The 19,266-nt window shown below is 36.3% G+C and overlaps 1 protein-coding gene across 1 annotated transcript in view; it reads left to right on the plus strand.

Moving 5' to 3' along the window:
- The window catches only part of GABBR2 (gamma-aminobutyric acid type B receptor subunit 2), a 469,556-nt gene that overhangs the window by 417,535 nt on the left and 32,755 nt on the right, over nt 1-19,266 (plus strand). Inside the window, exon 14 of the mRNA XM_026841737.1 lies at nt 11,133-11,243. Coding sequence (XP_026697538.1) covers nt 11,133-11,243 — 111 coding nt within the window. The remainder of the gene's footprint in view (nt 1-11,132; nt 11,244-19,266) is intronic.

The raw sequence follows: 19,266 nt of genomic DNA on the forward strand, positions 1-19,266 counted from the left end.
GAAATCAGGAGAAATACTTGGTGAATAAGATTTCAAGATTATATCTTTTCTTTGCTATAGCTTTTAAACTATCTTAACATCTCTCTATTCATTTAGAATAGAGAAAAGAGAAATTGAGAGATTTTATGGGTGTTATGGTGGAATTAATCCTGGATATGGCTCCAGGGCAACCTAGACAAACATAGTGTGCTCTATTCCACTCCTCAGAATTCAGGAAACATGCTGGTCCAGTGGTACAATGAAGAGCAATGAGACTTTTTAAAGAAAGATAAAACATGTCTATGGTAAAAATCACTGGGATTGGCTTATCAAGGACTACAATAAGAGATTACTGGGCCAAAATCTGTAAATATGAACATAGGGACAAGATTTTGTTACATAGCCTTTCAATTCATTAGCCAAAACATAGTAGAAACTTAGGGAACCTGACACTAAATACATTTTAGAAATAAGGAGCAAAATGAGGGTAATTTTTTTTTTTTTTTCAGTCAACAGAATTGACTCAGCAAGAGCTATATAGGTTCATCATCATTGACTGTTTTCTCTAAAAAAGGTGTTTTATTTCGAACTGGTTGATGCAAGAGAAAGCTACATCCTGTGTTTTACTGAAGATGAGACAATTATAAAAGTGGTCGCATTTAACTGTAATGCAAATATAACTATGGAATTCTAAGCCTTATTTCTAAATCCTTCTTTAAGGCAGGAAAGGCATCAATTTAAGAGTCCAAGAGTAATTTTAATTTGCTGAGGGCTAATTCATAGCTGAAGCAGGACTCTACCAAGGATGAAGGCATACTTTAGTCACCTACACTCACCTCCAGTTGGTAGGCTTTGTTGGCATAATTATGCCAGTAAAAGTTGTAAATATGTGTGGTTCATTCATTGGTGTCATTCTGCTCTAAGATAGGATCAGTTATGCTACCACGTGTGAATCTTCAGAAGTAATCTGCCAAGATCATGGATTTATACTCTTATTGCTGATGATATTCCTTACTTTAGATATTGAGATATTGTTCTCATAAAACATTGAATAGTCATAAGATTCATAGACTTTTAAAAAAAAGGCAGTCTCAGTGAGTTTCCCCATGAAAAAAAGTGCCAAAATGTTCTTGTTGACCTTTGTTAACTAAAGAAAATCTCTTTTTAATTCAAAATAACCTTTCTTTTCAAAATGCAGTTAGGTTACATCAAATAAGGTTAACAGTTTTAAAAGGTCAAAACCAAATTAAATCTTTTGAAGTAATAAAAGTATTTCTGTTGACCTGACCTTTATTTATTTATTATTCATCCATTCAATTTTTTTATGATGGTATGTAAAAATGTTTATATCTGAGACATTACTAGTGTTGCAAGGTGGGAGAAAAAAAATGAAATCTTTGAAATTCTTATGAAAGACAAATGTTTTTAAGTACTTCCATATATTAAGATGCACCTCATATTTGACTGTCAACAAGAAATTAGGAGTTGAATTTAGACACTGTAACTTTTGTGGTAGGAGGGTTGAATCACCTAATTCTATAAATACTTTGGAGGAGACATAGATGCTTCTGTTACAACTATTGTGATGTAATTATTAAGCTAGTCTTAGCATTTGAGAATTAAAGGTTTTCTCAAAATTTTTGAAAACGAGGAAAAGACCTGCACTTAGTACAACAATTTCTTAATTATGTCTTAGTGTAGTCATAGAAATGGCAACAAAATCCTCCAGTAGTGGGTTGATGGACCATCATCTAACCATTTTGGAGACTATAATAAAAGAATAGGTGTGGAAATTAATATGTCTTTCATGTTGAGAAATAGTGCTTTTCATTTGCCACAGCCCAGAAACATAGGGGGACAGTGATGTCCACCGATGTTTGCCTCCAAAAATGTCATACAACCCTACTTTATGCTTCTCTCTTCTCCCACACCACATATGTATGCTTTTAATCCTAATAGGGAAGGGATTTTTCACTTTCTGCATGAATACAGTGTCCATTTGTCGTTGTCACTGCAATGCAAATAGGCATATTAATGAATATTATCATAAATCAAAGGAATTATAGCACTAAACAAAAAATATAAGATGATTATAGAGGTGAGTTTGTTGCCCTCCTTGGCCTGAACAGCTGGGTACAATTGAGGACCTGAGAGCTCTTCTTGTTGGGAGGAGCAACGGATGAAGGATTCTGTTAGCTGTTGGATGCAAATGGGGCTTTTTTTGCAGGAAAAGTGCTAAATCCTGTTTCCCTAAGTGCCACAGAAAGAAGGATAAGTCATATGCTTGCTTACAACTCAAAGCCTACCTGCTAGAAAGAGCCTCTCTCTTGGATCCTGCAGGGGCCACCCTAATACCTACTTCTATGGCTGTCCTGTGCATTTTGCTCTGCTGTTCTCCTTTATGCATTAACTCCGTCTGTTTCCGTTACCATAAGCAAGGAGGCATTGAATTGCTCCAGCCACCAAGAAGAGTAGCTGGCGTGGTCTCCAGCATAGCAGAAAATCTAGTTAGGAGAGGAAAAAAATCTAGAAAAATCTGCAAGTCCAGGTTGTCAGCCACAAGTCTGGGCAACTTCACAGGAAAGGAGGGAAAAATATTCTCCCTCAGTTTGTGAAGCTGATACCAAGAAGTGCACATTTCTGGAAGAATCTGTGTAGCACAGGAGGGTCTGGGTAGTAACAAAGGTGTTCATTCCTCTAACCTGCTTTTCTTAAATATCTTGGCCCTTTGCCCTCCCTTCAAAGAAAAACACGTGTTCTACTGCTGAGAATACTTTAGTAAGTCTTTGTAACACTTGTCCTGCTGCCTCCATGCACATACACAGAAACGTTTCATTATTCAGTCCCTAGATATGTAATTGGGGCAACATTCTCTGAGGAAATAATATGATGTAAAATTTCTACTGAAGAGATCTCTGAGTGCAGAGTGGGAAGGCTTAGTCATAGTTGTTTGAAACACTTCAAGATACAAGATGATTTTGCCTTTTCCCTTTCATTTCTAGTCTTCATTTGTTTGCAGGGATCACAGGGGTTTCTTTACTTAGTCTAATCTATTTTTTTGTGTTTTACATTAATGAAAATAAATGAAACTGCTTGGATTAGGGGATGATAGGAATAAAAATATCAAGAAAGCTCTGGGAACCTTTTGGCTCTTAAAAAACAGTTTGATTTAAATAAAAATGAAGCACCGTAACAGCAAAATAAAAATCATTAGATAAAGTGATGTTATAAATAATGCTGCTAAGAGATTTTCTTTACAACTAAATGTGTAGACACATTTACAATAAAAAAGCTTATAAATAACTCTTCTGACATTTTACCATCTTTCAATCACACTAACTTACAGTACGTATGCTTATTGCTTTATGGAATTATCTGTGCAAGAGACAGATGGGGAGCGATAAAGTAGGTTTGTTTTAAAGACATTACAGTGTGACTACCACTGCGACTGTATTACAGACCTTATTCTTTTGGGGTAGTAGGAAATACAGTGGTTGTCTCTAACATGTTTTCTCTTTTTTTCTGTCTTTCTTTCTTCGCTCTCATCCACATGTAAAGTTAGACCTAGATTCTGTATTTGTAGAAAGTTGAGTGATGTAAAATATCTACAGTCATATCCTTGAAGCCCTAAAATGTGTTAGTAGTTTTTTCCTTGGCTTATGTGGTACATCTATTTTATGTTTTAGAAAACCAAATTGAAAATAAAGTGACCAAATAAAAAATAAGGATATGCACGTTGCTATTCCAGAAAATGTAATTTCACTGTGTGATGATTTCTAGTTAGCCAAGCATTACAGAATTAGTGCCCCATGTGTATGCTATGCTAAAATACCACTTGGAATGAAGATTTTTTTTTTTAGGAGTTACTATGTAAACAGGATTTCTTCTGAACTGTCAGAAGTTTAATTTTTGAATTTTTTATGAAGGCAGATAATGCTTAAGTCTAGTCCACTGACAGGTGGGGTCGGGAGATGAATTTCAGTATAACAAGCACATGAATGAAGCAGAAAATACTCTGTAAACATCCTGGATAACCTAAAGATATCCTTTATATCACATAGGCAAGGCTGTGTATTCAGATCTACGTGAGAAAACTTGCATCCTGAAACACTTCATACCACATCTCTGTGCAAATCCTTCTCTGGAGAATTCCACCAAGCCACTCCTGTTCTGGGTTTGGGACGAAAGGGCATACTGGGCCAAAGGCTGACTTCTGCCCCACACAGTTCCCACCTGAGCCTAAGCAGTGGGGTTATAGTTTAAAATGATAATGCTATACTGCACTGCTGAAGTACTCATCACTACTGTGGAACCATTGGAAACTTCAAGCTCAATCCTCAGACTCATTCATTAACATATTTGAAGAGGCTGGAATCTCTGTTGTGGACTAAGATAAAGTTTCTAAAAGTTTCACAAAACAAAAAGCCAGGTTTTTTTCTTGTTTTACATCAACTTGAAATGACAGTAATTCAATCTGTATAATTAATATAGATAAATACTAATTATAAAGTTGGGCACAGTCTAAAAATAATTCGTTTTCATTTTAAATAACTTCACAGGGGAACATTGTAAAGAATTGAAAAACTGATTTTAAGTGTAACTTCATTAAATTTATTGAAATTGACCTTTTCCAAACAAAAAGAGGTTCAAATAGATAAATTTTTCTCCAAGATTTTTTTCCAGTTAATTTCTAATTAAAATTTAGAATTAGAATTTGAATTAGAGTTTTGGAAATTCCTAATTCAATTTTCTAATTAGAAATTTACTGTAGAAAACTGCTTCTATCTCTGAAGCAATAAAAACTGGAGTAAAAATTTGTATTTTGATCATAGATATCAGAAATAAAGTTTTTTATAATTCAAAGAAGTAAAGCACTATAGACTGAATCCTTCTCTGATTTCCTAGGCAATTTGCTTAACCTTCATATGATGCCTCCTACTTATGTATGGAAATCAGGTAACAGCTCCCTTTCTCACAGTGCCATGAGCATTAAGCCATTGTTTCAGTACAAAGTAAATAAATCCACAGACTGGGAGCTGAAGCAGTTGTAATTATTCCATGAAATAAAATTTTGTCTTCCACCTCAGATTATGGAAAAAAAAAAATAAAATAACTTTCCATAAACTTTTGATCCTTAGGAGAAGCTTTTCTATTCGCATGGGAGCTGATATAGCATGCTATCTTGCTACAGCTGCATATTTCTAGTCATCAAGAGTAAATGTTTTTACAAATATAAATTAGATTTTTAAACAATTTGAAAAAAAAACAATCTTAATTCAAGGCTAAAATCTTTTTCTCCTTGAGGTCTGCATGGAAGAGCATCAAGGATACACACTGGATGCAATGGACATTGTAGTTGCTCAGAACCTCAGCCTTACCTTCTCCTGAGGTCCGAAGATGTATGTTTCTCATTTCTCTTGCAGGGACCATGAAGTGTCCAGGTGTAAGGATAATTATTTAGTTTAAACCCTGTTTATATTAACAGAATCTTGCATTCCTATACTGGAAAATAGCCCTTACTATATGAAATAGTACTGTGCTCACCTATTGTAAGCTGATTTTCTGATCCATGATCAAATTGTCCTATGACTCTGAATCAAAGAAAATACATGAAGAAAAAGTCTTTAAATAAATCACTGTCCTGGATCATTAGACTATTACAGAAATGACCAAACTTATCAATTAATCTTGAAGGGAAATGAAATTGGTCACTGAACTGCAAGAATCCAGTAACAATTTTGTACTCAGCTGAGTTACTATACAACATACAGTGTGATTCTTAATGTATCTGAACCCAAGCTCAGATACGAACAAACAAGCTTTTATTCTAAGTTGCCTATCAAATTTTTAATTGGAAGACGTTAGAAGCGAGCTACCCCAGCTTAGTATTTCATTTGCTATTTTGCATTCATACAAGGTATGACTACACAAAGTAAAAAATACATGAAACAAAAGGGATCCATTTCCTGTCAAATGTTGTTTTCATCTCACAGTTGTTTTTCTCTAAAATACCCTCAAATTTTTAAGCAATTGAAAAGTAGACAGCCTCTGAATCTTCTCTTTCTCTTTTCATCATTAATTGAGAGCCTGGCTACAACACACTGTATGTGAAAACTGTTTAAAACCTTTTGTAGAACACCTTTCCATACAGATATGCAGTTTAGCACAGAGCAGGTCCTGTTACAACATGCAAGTAAATTTAATTTCCTATAGAATTCATAGTATAAACGAACTATAGTTATCCTTAAAAAAATAAAAAAGTGAATTTAAAAAGAAGTAAGAATCTTCTAACATAGCAAAGTCTGGGGTTTCAGAAAAAGAATCACATTTGAGCTCCATATGACTGTTAAATGTGCCAAATTAAAAATGCCAGGGATATCTAATTCATGCTGCATACTAGCAATAGTATACAGTCATTATGCCAGTTAGATGGAAGTCATTTAAAGGGAAAATAAAACAAAGAGTGGGATGGTATAGGAAGACCATTTTAACAGTGTGACAGAAGAGTATGATCCCGTATTTTCCTATACTATGGGAACTGCACAGGTTATTTTAAACATAGGAGCTGCAACTATTTACCTTATGTTTCATATCCATCTTTGGAAAAGACTGAGGCTTAATGTTTTGATTTTATCACTGATAAAACTGTAGCTGCAGAAATGGCAAAATGTCACACTGGAAATCTGCTGCAAAGTTTCTTAGAAAGCTTGCTGAGATTGTCCACCTGTGAGCTGTGTAACACGGCAGCACCACAACTCTGTAAATAGGGATCATCTGCTGTACTGGCAATGGGACCTGAAAAGGTGACCACGACCACATAGAAGTACCCTAGGAAGGTCAAGGACTTTCGGATACTGTGTGGTGGCTCAGTCTGTTCTTCACAGATATTTGCTGGATAAGATGCCTCATAGAACGTAGACCTGTCCTCCTTTTAGATGTAAGTGGAGCTATAGGGAAGGAATGGCAATAAAGACACAAAATAAGTAAGTTATACACTAATCATCATATAAATAGCCCCCCACTGCACAGGGTCTTTTCCAAAGGGATTTTGGCTAGTATAATATACACTAAGAAACTGTAGTTATTGATGAAAAAAAAGGAGATAAGAGCTGTCTTTATATGGATCAAATAACATCATGACCAGAAGGCACAGGTGCCTCAGGGTGGTTTGCCCTATCTTTGCACACCTCAGTCTGAGACAAGGAAAGCTGTCCGTTACACTGCATACATGTGTTTACTCAAGTGGAGACAGATCCTTAAAGGAATTGGAGATAATTGGTCAAGGAAAACTGCACCTGTGCTTGGAGCACTGCCTTTCTGCTTCCCTAACATGAGCCACTCTAAAAAACAACTTAAACCAAGCCTGTAGTTTGGTATTGCAACCCATAGATATATGAAGGAAACAAGAGTCGCATTGCTGCTCAGTTAGTTTGAGGATGTGTAGGAAGACAGGAGGCACTCGGCAGTCTCTGCCATTGCTCCTGCCAGCATCCCTCCTGCAAATTTTCCTGCTGGTTCCAGGTGGTTTTAAACTTCACTGCTCCCTCTAGCAGTACCCACCTAAGCCATCGCTCACCTATCACAATGAGAATCTGCTAGACCCCCAGCAGACTGAAGAGCAAAGAAAATGAAAAGGCAGCAAAACTACAGAACTGACTGATAAAAACTGCAACACGCACAGAGGGGTTATAAACATTCTATAGGTAATCTGGTTACTGGCTTGGGTTGCTTTCTCGACCTAGCAGATCCCATGTAGAACAAGCATTTTACTGGTGATGATACACAACTCTTGTATGAAGTGAACAGATTAAACTGTTTATGTTCAACTGCTGAAAACACTCAAAAAATTGATGTCAATGTCAGAAACCTTATTACATTTCATAAGAGGTAGGAAAGCTTCAGCCTAATCACAAGATAGGAGGTCTTCAGGCTTTTGAGAATGACATCTGAAGGGCATTTAGATTGTTTTCTATAAAAGGAAAGGGCAAATTTCCAATACATATATAATCACTGGTAGCATTTATGTTGTCATCCTCTCTAAAGCAGTAACAAAGTGCACAAATGGTGGATGATTAGTGAGGTCAGTGAAGTGCTCCATTCAGCTGTAATTGTAGAGTTTTTAAAAATTCTTTTGACATCAGAAAATATCATATGTTTTTTTAACCCAGCTTTTTGCTATGATTAGTTAATTCATGCAAAATCAGGGAAGAAACAGAATGGAAAATTAAAAGCAGTAAAACAGGAATGTCATTTTGCAGTAGGGATAAGTAATCAGCAAAATCAGTTCACTGTAAAATTATTGCTACCTGCCAACACTTAACTCCACATGCACAAGACCTCAGCAAATTTTTGTTTAAAATACTACCAACTTGCAGATCTGGAAAGTGCTCTGCAAGAAGTACTGCCCTATGTAAACTTTTGCTGATGCTGCAGCCGGTATTCTCTCTTTTCCTGCTCCCCCTAGAGCACTTCACAAGATTTTCTTATCTCACATAGAAAATCTGAATACACTGTTTTATACAATTAACATAATTTTAAAATTATAATTACCTTATAAAATCTTTCAATCTTCCTACTAAGGAAACTTTTTTTCTCTCTAATAATATTTGAAAACAAGTTATGTTTCCATTTAATCATTTTTCCGCCCAGGTCTCAGTTTTGAGTAAGGAATGGATATATGCTTTCCAATTATCAGCAAATTTGCATTAGAGAACAACCACATAGTGAAAATAAAAATAAAATCTGCCACTGGCCTAACAGGAGTTCTCATTTCAGTAATATTCTTTGAAATAAGGAATCATTCTGATTACTCATCGTTGGTTAAAAGTGGTGGAATCCATCAGACTAAGTGTGAGTGGAGGTTTCAATCCAGGGACAAGGGAAATGAACCACATGGCGCTGACCATCTCACCAAGTGGAAGTCTACTTTATAAACTTTCCTGTTTCACAAAAGTATGAAACCAAAAGAGAAAGACTACATAGCAGAAAGCATGTAGACCTGAAGAAATTAAGAGACTGACTCCCCAGTGTGAAGGGGAAAAAAAAAGAAAGACATTCTGATGCCCACAAACCTGAATTTTATGTAACTTCTATAATTCCATGAGGGATGCAATTGTTGGTATACTGTAACGCAAAGATGGGGGAAAAAAAGCTTTATAGCAGGCTTAGGTGTAGTCTAGAATTTCAGGAAAATGTCTCTGTAGTACAGTCCTGTTCACACATCAGTTACACATTCAGAACTATATTTGAATAATCTGTCATGTGAATTTTATTTCATACTAGTCAAACATTATGTTGAATATAGCAGGTTGTAACTTCGACATGAAAAGGTGATTTCCCTTCAGTGCACCCAAATTTTAGCATTGGGCTTTTGTCATTGATGAGGGAGAATGAGGTAGTTCAACTGACCCCCTGACAAACATTTGCAGCATCTTAAATGTCGTGATGTCACTTAATGTTTTCAGTCATTTCAGTTTTTGAGCTAATGGTTGTTTGCTTGCAATCAGCAGCCATTAGGGTGGAGTCATAAGCTCTCTGGGAGAGTTAATATTGCCTTCTTGGGTTTTGTTTTATTTTATTTTAGGACACCTTTTTTTCAAAGATCTTTATTCTCCTGTTCAGGGTTTCTACAAAACTCCAGGATAGGAGGGTTTAGATGTTAATGTCTGCCTACTGCAGGATTTGCAAAGAAAATTGTGAATCCTTTGACTGTGCAGTGCATAGCACAAGGCTGGTTGGGTTCCCCCGCATCCCCATATCTACCTCCTTATTTGTTACATTATTTTTTTACAGTGTATGAAGTCAGGGCAATGCTTCACATACGAAAAGACTGATGGAAGAAACTGAGCTGTGGATTAATGCTGTGACCACGGAAATCCATAGCAAAATTCATACCAGCATCAGAAGGAGCAAGAATAAGCTTTAGGAAATTATTCTGATCTCTCTGAAGTCCTTCCTCATACAATTCTGTGTTTTCGTTGGTGTGAACATGATTGTTCCTTATCTCATATAATTATCATTATACTTCTGCATAAGACTTTTACACATTATTCATCAGAAAGGGAAACTGCAAAGCCCACTGAGACAACCAGGTATGGAAAGTTATGTCTGGGTTGATTTTAGTTTAGCTGAAGTTCAGATCCAGTGTTTCAAAGTAGAAAGGAAAGATAGTTTTCAGTATTTTCATGTTTTCTGTAAAACAAAACACACTGTAGGTACACACTGCTCAGAATAGGCAACAGGAATATTCTGCAGCATTTAAGTAAAACAAGATGTTTTAGAATCACCTTGTGTTCCTACACAATGTACACCATTAAAAAGCAGTTTGACCGGACCCTAATATATATTCTAATTTTAGACAGCATAGTCACTGGTAACAGTTTGTGTCGACTGTTTTTTCTCCTGGTAAAAAAAAAAAAAAAAAGCGAAGTAGTTGTTCTTGCAGGTTTCTCTGAGTCTTTAGTTATAACTTGCTCTACAAACAGTCTTGATAGTCTGAAAGTCCTCTTAATTCTTCACTTTTATACAATCTCATTTTCAAAACAAATTGAAAGCTACTAAGATTCCAGCAGTATTAAATTTTGCATAGATGTTTACTTGCTCTAAAGGAGATTTTTTTTTTCCGGACTTTTGATGATTTATACTCTCTTCTAAGCTACTGCTATAGTTTCCATAGTAAATGGTCTTTGATTTAGTTCATGGTTAGCAATGAAAAAACACCTGAAACACAGAAGTGTTTCATAGATTATCAGCCATTTGCCAGTGACACAAGAACCGCAGGTTAAAGGAAGGATGACTTTAAGTACATTTATTTTCGTGCCTGTGCATTCAAGCTGTCTGCCTTGTAGAAAAATTAGATATCTTAAAGCTGATAAATGTGACTGACACTGTTAAAGACACAGTAACTTCAGACATTTTCTTTCTAGCTTGCAGTAGAGGTGACCTCACCTGGTGATAGCTATCATGCAGTTTTTCCTCAGATCTTTGGTTTTCACTGTGTTCCTTTGCAGGTTCATGGGTCTGCAGTCATCACGAGTTAAAGTTGTACACTCTATTCTACACATCCTCAGTCTACTAAGAATAGATTTAAGTACCTCTGAGGTGTGAATATAAATGAAATTTGAATCCAGACATATCACCTTTTATTTTTGCAGCCGGACCCTGCAGGCAGAGATATCTCCATCCGACCAATCTTGGAGCACTGCGAAAACACTCACATGACAATTTGGCTTGGGATTGTCTACGCTTATAAAGGGCTGCTGATGGTAAGCATAGCTTGTTCTGCACAACACTGACTTCAAGCTGCTATTTACTGATACGCATGAAAATTATATTTTCTTTCCTGATGGCTGGGAGTGAGTTAAAACTTCCTTGAATACATCTTTATAATTAGACCTGTTCTAAATTTCATTAGGTGGTAATATGTGGATATTTGCATACATAAAATAAATGTGACATTAATAGCACTTAAATTGAATACTATAGATATACCACAAACAAAGAAATACGATAGTGAAAAGATGGATCTATGAATGAGACAACTTTGTATATGAAGAAACCAGATCATCTGAATTCCTTTAGGTTCTCCAATAAGGTGGGACTAAGTTATTCTAGATGTTTGTCTCTGAGTTGCAAATGTCCTTCAGAAACAGTCACAGGAGATGCAAGATTAATTTGGAGACGGAATCAAAATGATCATTGAGGCCCATCTCCACAAAAATATTTAGTTACTAAAATGGACCTCAGGAACCAGGAATCCTGAACCTTGATAGTTAAAAAAAAACAACAACAAACAAACAAACCAACAACAACAAACTTGCAAAGGTGACTATTAGCGATTAAAAGCCCATAAGCCTGAAGGTTTTAAAAGCATCTGATTGTGATAGCACCAACCAGCTGAACACCTATCTTGAGTTGAGCCCCATCTGGATTCTAAACCTAGATAGCCATTAGTTTACATTGCCTGAAGGGTTCAATCTGTTCTGTGTATTCGTAGCATGCCTGTTCGTTAGGACACCCGTGAAAGACTGGCTCAGCTGCTTCCACTTGGTGTGGCTGGTGCTGCTGCCTTGGGGGAAGCCGGGCAGAGGGAGCTGCCTGGAGTACTTGTCCTCCCTCTCCACCACGAATGCCTGCTCTGCTGGGCTGCCTGCTGCTTTTCATGCTGCTTTTTTTCATGCTGACAGATCTTTAAATATGCAATATGAAAATATGAAGATCAACAGGAAAGGATGAGAGCTTTTTTTTTTAAAAAAAAAAATAATAATTCTGTACAGTCAATAGCTTTGTGATCAGGCTGGTCTGTTGGGCAGTGCCTTCAGTCACTAGCGCCAAGTGTCTCCAGTTCCCGGGTGAGAGCTCTGGTCCTGGAGCTACTAGCCAAAAGGATGCCTTCCCACATTCCCTTTTAAATAAGAAAAACAACAACAACAACAACAACAACAACCAAACACAAAACAACAACAACAAAACCAACCAAAAAAAACCCCTAACAACTTTAGGTGTAGATACCTGTTTTTCAGAGAATGTCCAAGCACGCTATGAAACCAAGAGCTAGGTCCTACTTGATCCCCCCAAAGGGATCAGGAATTAGGAGATATTCTGCTTCTCAGCATGCCTTACTGGGCAGCTCTGAGTGGCTCTGGATTAACAGTAACCTCAGCATGTATCACAGTACCGAGGGATTTGTGTTTTGAAGGCACAGTCAGTTGCTGTGACAGGGTTAGGAGCTGGGATATTGACCAGCACTGGGGCCATAGTTTGACAGTAAGATATAACTGTCCTTTCACATAAAACATCATGCTTTATGCAAAAAACACAGCACACCACACAAAATTGTACCAGTATATTGTATGTGGAGCTTATTTCCACACCAGTGAACTAGTTCAGCTCAAAACAGATTGCTGAAAATAAAAGGAAGCAAGGGCTCCTTCAGGCTCTCAAAGCCCCTGTACCTGTCCTCAGAGCCCATTTGCAAGTCCCCATGTGGAGCTGGGAGCTTCCGAAAGTCCTACTTGTATTTCTTTGCTTGATTCTTCCTAATCTAAATAGTGCCAGTTTCTGATTTTTGTCTCTTTTTAAATCCAAATCTTCCAAAGAGAGACAGTTAAACTGGAAAGTATAGCTTTAATTCCCAGTTGCTAACAAGGTATTTAACTTTATTGCAATATTCACATTCTGTGAGGTGATGGTTTGTATCTGTTAGGTCATTTATTTAACCGCAGGGATTAAGTTTTTAACTTTTTCTCTTTTTTTGAGTATATTACCTTATTAGTGGTTTGACATATCTATCAATAAATTCCTGCTCTTCACTTGGGAGAGTATTTTTCCCTTTCCATATTTAATTTTACAAGATTTTTCTCAGAAGATTTGTTAAAAGGAACAATGTTTTCCATATTTTTGTTAATTCCAGTCTCCTTGTATAGAAATTTTGAACAGTTCATTCTGTGTTCTTCCAGGTAGAATTTTCCAGTGTTCCTTCTACAAGTGACCTAAGAGATTTTTCTCCGTAGTTCTGTTTGAAAAGTAAACAAAGAAATGTTTGGTTCACTTAGAACAGTGTAAATGAACAAATCAAATTAAATTCCATTAAAAATACTGAAGGATTCAGACAAATGGTAGGGTTTTTTTTCAAAAAATAACTTCAATAATGTTTTCAATTAAAAATTAAAGAGGGAAAATAACCTATATTTAAAAAATACATTCTCAGGTAATTTTCTTTGAAAAATGCTGGACAGTAATCAAACTGCATTGGTTCTCATTAGTCCTTTGCCCTAGATTGGTTTGTTGGCATATTTGTTGGACGGTTTTCTATAAGATATGTGACTCAGTTTGTTTAAGTTTGCAGATGACATTTGACATTACCCACTATACTTATTTCAGGCACACAGTGTTTCATAATCACCAGTGAAATATACACTTTTTATTACTCTAGTGCCCTTTTATCACACAAATCACTACATATGGAAAATATATTCTTCTGAATCACGTAAGTAATTGCTGTGGTGAGTTATATGAGGACAAGATTGATGCAGTTTTATCACCAGCAATGTTCATCTACACCACACACACCTTACCTTCAGAACAAAACCCAGAATTTCTCATGTTACTGTATAATTTTATAAAGGTTTATCTAATATGAAATTCTTCAGTTTGTAATAATAAAATACTTATCTCTAATTTAACATACTTTATACTAAAGAGCTACTATTGCTAATTATAGTACAATGCTATATTTAAGGTGAAATGGCTTAATGATTTACTCAAGCTAAAATTATTTACAGTGAGGTCTTGTTGTCTCAAAATGAGAATACAAAAAATTAGGTTAACCTAAAAAAGTACTTTTCTTTTTTGTCTTGAAGATAAAGCAATACTATCCATTCTGATGACTTGAAGTGTACTGATGCAGTGAATAAATCACTCAGGGTAGGGCAGAGCACAGAAGGGCAGGAAAGGGCAGGGAAGGCAAAGCAAAATAAGGGAAGGCATTACTTTCCAGGATGCACAGGTTCCTTCTATATTAACATAAGCAAACATTAAAAGTCAGCTTCATGATTCTTCAACTGCCTTTGAAGGTATGTGAGGAAGTGCTTATCAACTGCACGAAGGCTTCTCAGTTGGATTCAGATTCCTCAGGACTGGTGACCAGAGAATAATAGGAAGACAACCATCCTAAATCTTGCCTCTGTCGTTGTATTAGTCTTAGTGACCCTGACCAAGTCCCATCATACACACAGGACTCAGTTTTTCTTACTAGAATCTCAGGTTCAGCTCTTCAAAGGCTACATACAAGTTCAAGGTCTGTCTGTGTGTAGATGGTGACTATCAGTTGCAGTATGTCTAGCTTTAGATTTCTGATGATATAGACATGGTTGAAAAGTACCTTTATTTTATATATTCCAAAGGATGATAGAAATCACACCATCTTAAACTTGCCAGTGGTGCATTATTAGTGAGTGCAGTAACATTTTTCTGAGGGCTGTGAATTATTTTTCTGATCTCAGCCAGAACAATACCAGACTAAGGATGGGTTGGACTCTAGAACACTTTGCCTATTAAGCACACATACTAGACTTGTCTACAGTTTGATTCCCCTCTTCCTGATAATGCATTTAATTAACATTAGACTCAAGGTGTACATATGATGGAAGTTTCATTGTGTTGGTGACATATTATTACAGTTACCTATTGTTCAGCTACTGAGAAACAGGTTTTCAAGGCCAAGGTGTATTTTCATCTTGGTTGTTGCTCTGCACATCAAATCTTATTTTTACCCCATAAGTGTTAACTGAGGCGGTTTTAAGGTATAACTAATATTACTGGCCACATCTGATACACAGTTTTTAACATATAGTCCTTATCTAACCTTGCTACAGATGGAAACATCAGTATTTCATGGTGGAGATAGATAGGAAAAGCTGATGCAAAGACAAGGTCACTAAGAATAAGAAATTTAATTCCTTCCAATGATTCATATTCCAGCATTCTGTTTTAGTCACTATATTTGACATAATGTACAACTCCGTAATTGATATATGAAGCCAAATTAATAAGTTAACTAAAATATATCTTTGGGATAATGTTCAGCCTTAGTTGGAAGTCTGAGGAATCCTCTGCTTCCTGAGGCTCTCTAATCACTAAGTTGAATTTCTCTAGCTCTGACTTCGAAACCTTGAACCTTGGTGGGTCTTGCATATATGTTGTCGCCCTTTCTCTAAAAATGACCTGATGCCTTTATTTCTAGGCAAACTACCCCATTTGGCCAAATCTCTATGACTTTTCTAAAAATGTTATTGCTTTATGAAAATGGCATCTATTAATTGTTTACCATTCTTCACCTTTGCTTCTTTTGCATCATTTTCAGCCATGAATTTATAGCCTCCTTAACTCAATGTACAAATATGGGACAGAATTAGGTTAGCGATCTTCAGTAACTTTCTTCACTAGTTTCTCGTTAATAGCTATACATTGAAATCTATCACCTAGATTTCAATCAGTTTAAATTTGTTGTATTGATTTTGTAACATACTATTTTTAAATAACAATTCCGTGCAGTATTAAGACAAACATTACCGAGAAATCCAAGTAAGCTGCATAAATGTGATTATCTTTATTCAGGCTTACAATTTCATTGAAAAAAATAATAGCATGTTGAATTATATCGCTATCTCTTTTTTTGTCATTTATTGCCTGAGTTCATGTATCAGCCATTTCATTTTTGCTTAGGATAGAAATTACTGTAATAGCTCTGTAATCAGTGAAGAAATTCCACTTTCTCTTTTCCCATATGGCCTCTTTACATCTTAAGTGGAGTTTTCCCAGAATTCCAATAAATATCAACAATTAAGTCCAGCAGTCCAGACAACTTCTAAATCAATTCCTAAAACTCCTGCGTGAAAGTCACCAGGTCTCTCTGATTACAACAGTTTGTCTTAACAGGGGTTTCAAGAGCTCTCTTACTGCTAGAATAAGCTGCATTTCACTGTTTTGGCAAGGCATGAATGCATTGTTCCTATATAAATATAGGACAAAAGTACTCATTAAGCATATCTTACCATTCATCATTACTGTTGAATTTGTCATCTTCCAAGGAATGAATCATTATTAGGATTCCTTTTTCTGCACATACATTTTTAAAAATCCTTATGAATTCTGTTAATGCTGCTAGCCATTCATTTTCTACTATGTATTTTACTTCCCTTTCCACTACCTGTGTTTTAGAACTTGGTTTTCATAATAATTTTTGTGAACTTCCTCTTTTTAACTGTTGTTACACTCTGTCTAATTTTTGTCCAATTTCATTGCTTACTTGTTTTAAATTCCACAACCACCAAAACAATTTTTAAAGTAAGGAAAGCTTCTTACACTTAGGAAGTTTATGACAGATTGTCTACAGCACATTGCCCAAACATCTTTCAGTTGCTGTTTGTAAATATTCCTGTTGCTTCCCCTGCTGCCTTCTCCAGTAGCTTGCTTTGCTTCTGATAGCTAATCTGTAAGCATTACTTTTCCAATGTTTTAATGGAACTGTTTTCCACTACTTGAAAAGCAGATTTGCAAAAAGTAGTTAAGTACCGTGGTTTACAGTTTGGGCTGCAGTCAGTGCCCAGTGTCAGAGTCTTCAGTCAGCACTTGGTGCTCTTGCCTTGGTGGGCAGGAGGGGAGAGCATTGGCTGGGGTACATGGTCCTCACTAGCCTGAAATGCATCTTCTCCAAACTCCAGCAGAAGTTGGTTGTGTGACAGGCACCAGTAAGGAAATACCCAGCCAGAGTCCAGGTAGCTGTTAGCATGCACAGAAGCAGAAACTTTGGCACTAGCAGCATTCAGGCACCTACAGATGATACTGAGGGATGGCCTGACCATCCTTGCTGGATACTGGATGTAGCTTCTCACTACCACCTCAGGTGCTTAAGCCCTCTCTGTAGATTTAGCCCAAGAGCTGCTTATGAGCAGCATTATGTGCTTATGAACAGCACAGCCGTGGTGTGTAACATGCCCCTCATTTTTACTGTATTTACTCAGTATAGACTGGATATAAAGAATTTATTTTTTTGCTCTAAGGAAAGTGAAGCAGTGGAGCAGATTGCCCAGAGTGGCTGATCACCCTTCATCCTTGGAGGGTCTCAAGACCAGACTGGATAAAACTATGAACAGCCTGGTCTGATCTCACAGCTAAACCTGGTTTTTGAGCAGAAAGGTTGCACTAGATGATTTCCTCAAGTCCCTCCCAATTATCTTATGAGAATGTATCAAAAGTATGACTATTCTTCATTAATCTCTTTATCAAATTAATAGATTTTATGTGTAGAAAAATCGAATAGTCTCCAGACTATGTTAAAATTCCTATTTTCTAAAAATACATTGGATTTTTAACACATTTACTTGCATTCATTGCTAATTCTCTTAATGATCGAAAAGACTACTCAGAAGGGATTGCTACCTTTTCAATTAATTTGAATGATTCCAACTCATATTTATGGTGGGCTTAGCACCAACGCATCTGTCCCATCTTACAATCATTACAGAGGAAGATAGTTAAGCTTTATGGTGGGGGAAGGTAGTTTATAGTGGTACCAGATATTTGCTGTATCTTTAATAAAACATTGACACTGTTTTAGCATCCAAAACATGTTACCATATGGTTTTGTAGGATAAATTTTTCCCTGCTATGACCATAAATAAACTTCATATATTTTCTTGAAATGTTGCAGATATTGCAGTATTCCCTTACATGTCTCTTGGCACCAATTTTTATACAGCAGAAATAAATTGTAGCATACACTTGTTTTCATCAGAGATGTTCGATCATTTTACAGTGTTGTGATTGTCTGTGGTAATTTTATGACAGAGATGATATAAAGCTATTCCAAATGATATTCACTAATAACCAATTGTATATTTGTTTCTACTTAGTCACTATAATGTGCTTCATGAATAAGCAGAATTGTCACAGAAGAAAGTCAAATACAGTCAGAATAGAAAGGGAAAATATTTTATTAACCTGTTGATTTGGGAGGCTGGAGCGTAAAGTGGAAAATTTTATCTGGATGCATGTCCATAGCTTTGTGCAGCTGCTCTTCCATCTTGCCCTAGGCAGGACCATACCAATTGCCCTGAGACATAAAGGACTTTTCCAAGATCTTTACAAAGAAAGCCCTTCAGCTGAATAGCTGAATATCATATCTTGCAATTAAAAAAAAAAAAAAAATATTTAGCTATTATCCTAATACTCAGTAGAAATATCAAGCTTCCCTTTAGTACTGTCTTCCCAGAGCAGCTCTGTGGAAATGAACTAAATACACAGCTGACTCATACCAGATCAGGGGAGTGAGTGATGGTGTAACATCAGACTTTACTGACTGTGAAGATAGGAGACCTACAAGGGTATAGTTTGTCTTTCAGTTAGATACCTTTACTTGGTGTGCTGGCAGTTAAAAAACAGAAAATCACTTTTCTATGCTTCTTCCTGAGAAATGCTCGGTATTTTTTACTGCCCCATTCTCCAGTGAAAACCTAAAAATCAAAATGCTTTCTTCTCTTTCTTAGTTTTGAAAATTCATATTGAAAAAAATCTGCAGCCATTTCACTGAAATATTGTCTGTGATGATCTGAATTTAATGAATGAACATGAGTAGGGAAACCCCACAACTCCAGCTTCCCAGTTACTTCAGACTGAGAGGTCCTTACGGGCCAGAGTCCAGAACTGGGTGGGGTTTTTTTTTTAAGGGGTGGCAGGAAGGGAAGTATTCCAGTAATTTAGGTAGGGGATAAAAAATAAAACCACACA

This window comes from Athene cunicularia, assembly GCF_003259725.1.
Source record: "Athene cunicularia isolate RWA chromosome 2 unlocalized genomic scaffold, athCun1 chr2_part1, whole genome shotgun sequence".
NCBI classification, from domain to species: domain Eukaryota; kingdom Metazoa; phylum Chordata; class Aves; order Strigiformes; family Strigidae; genus Athene; species Athene cunicularia.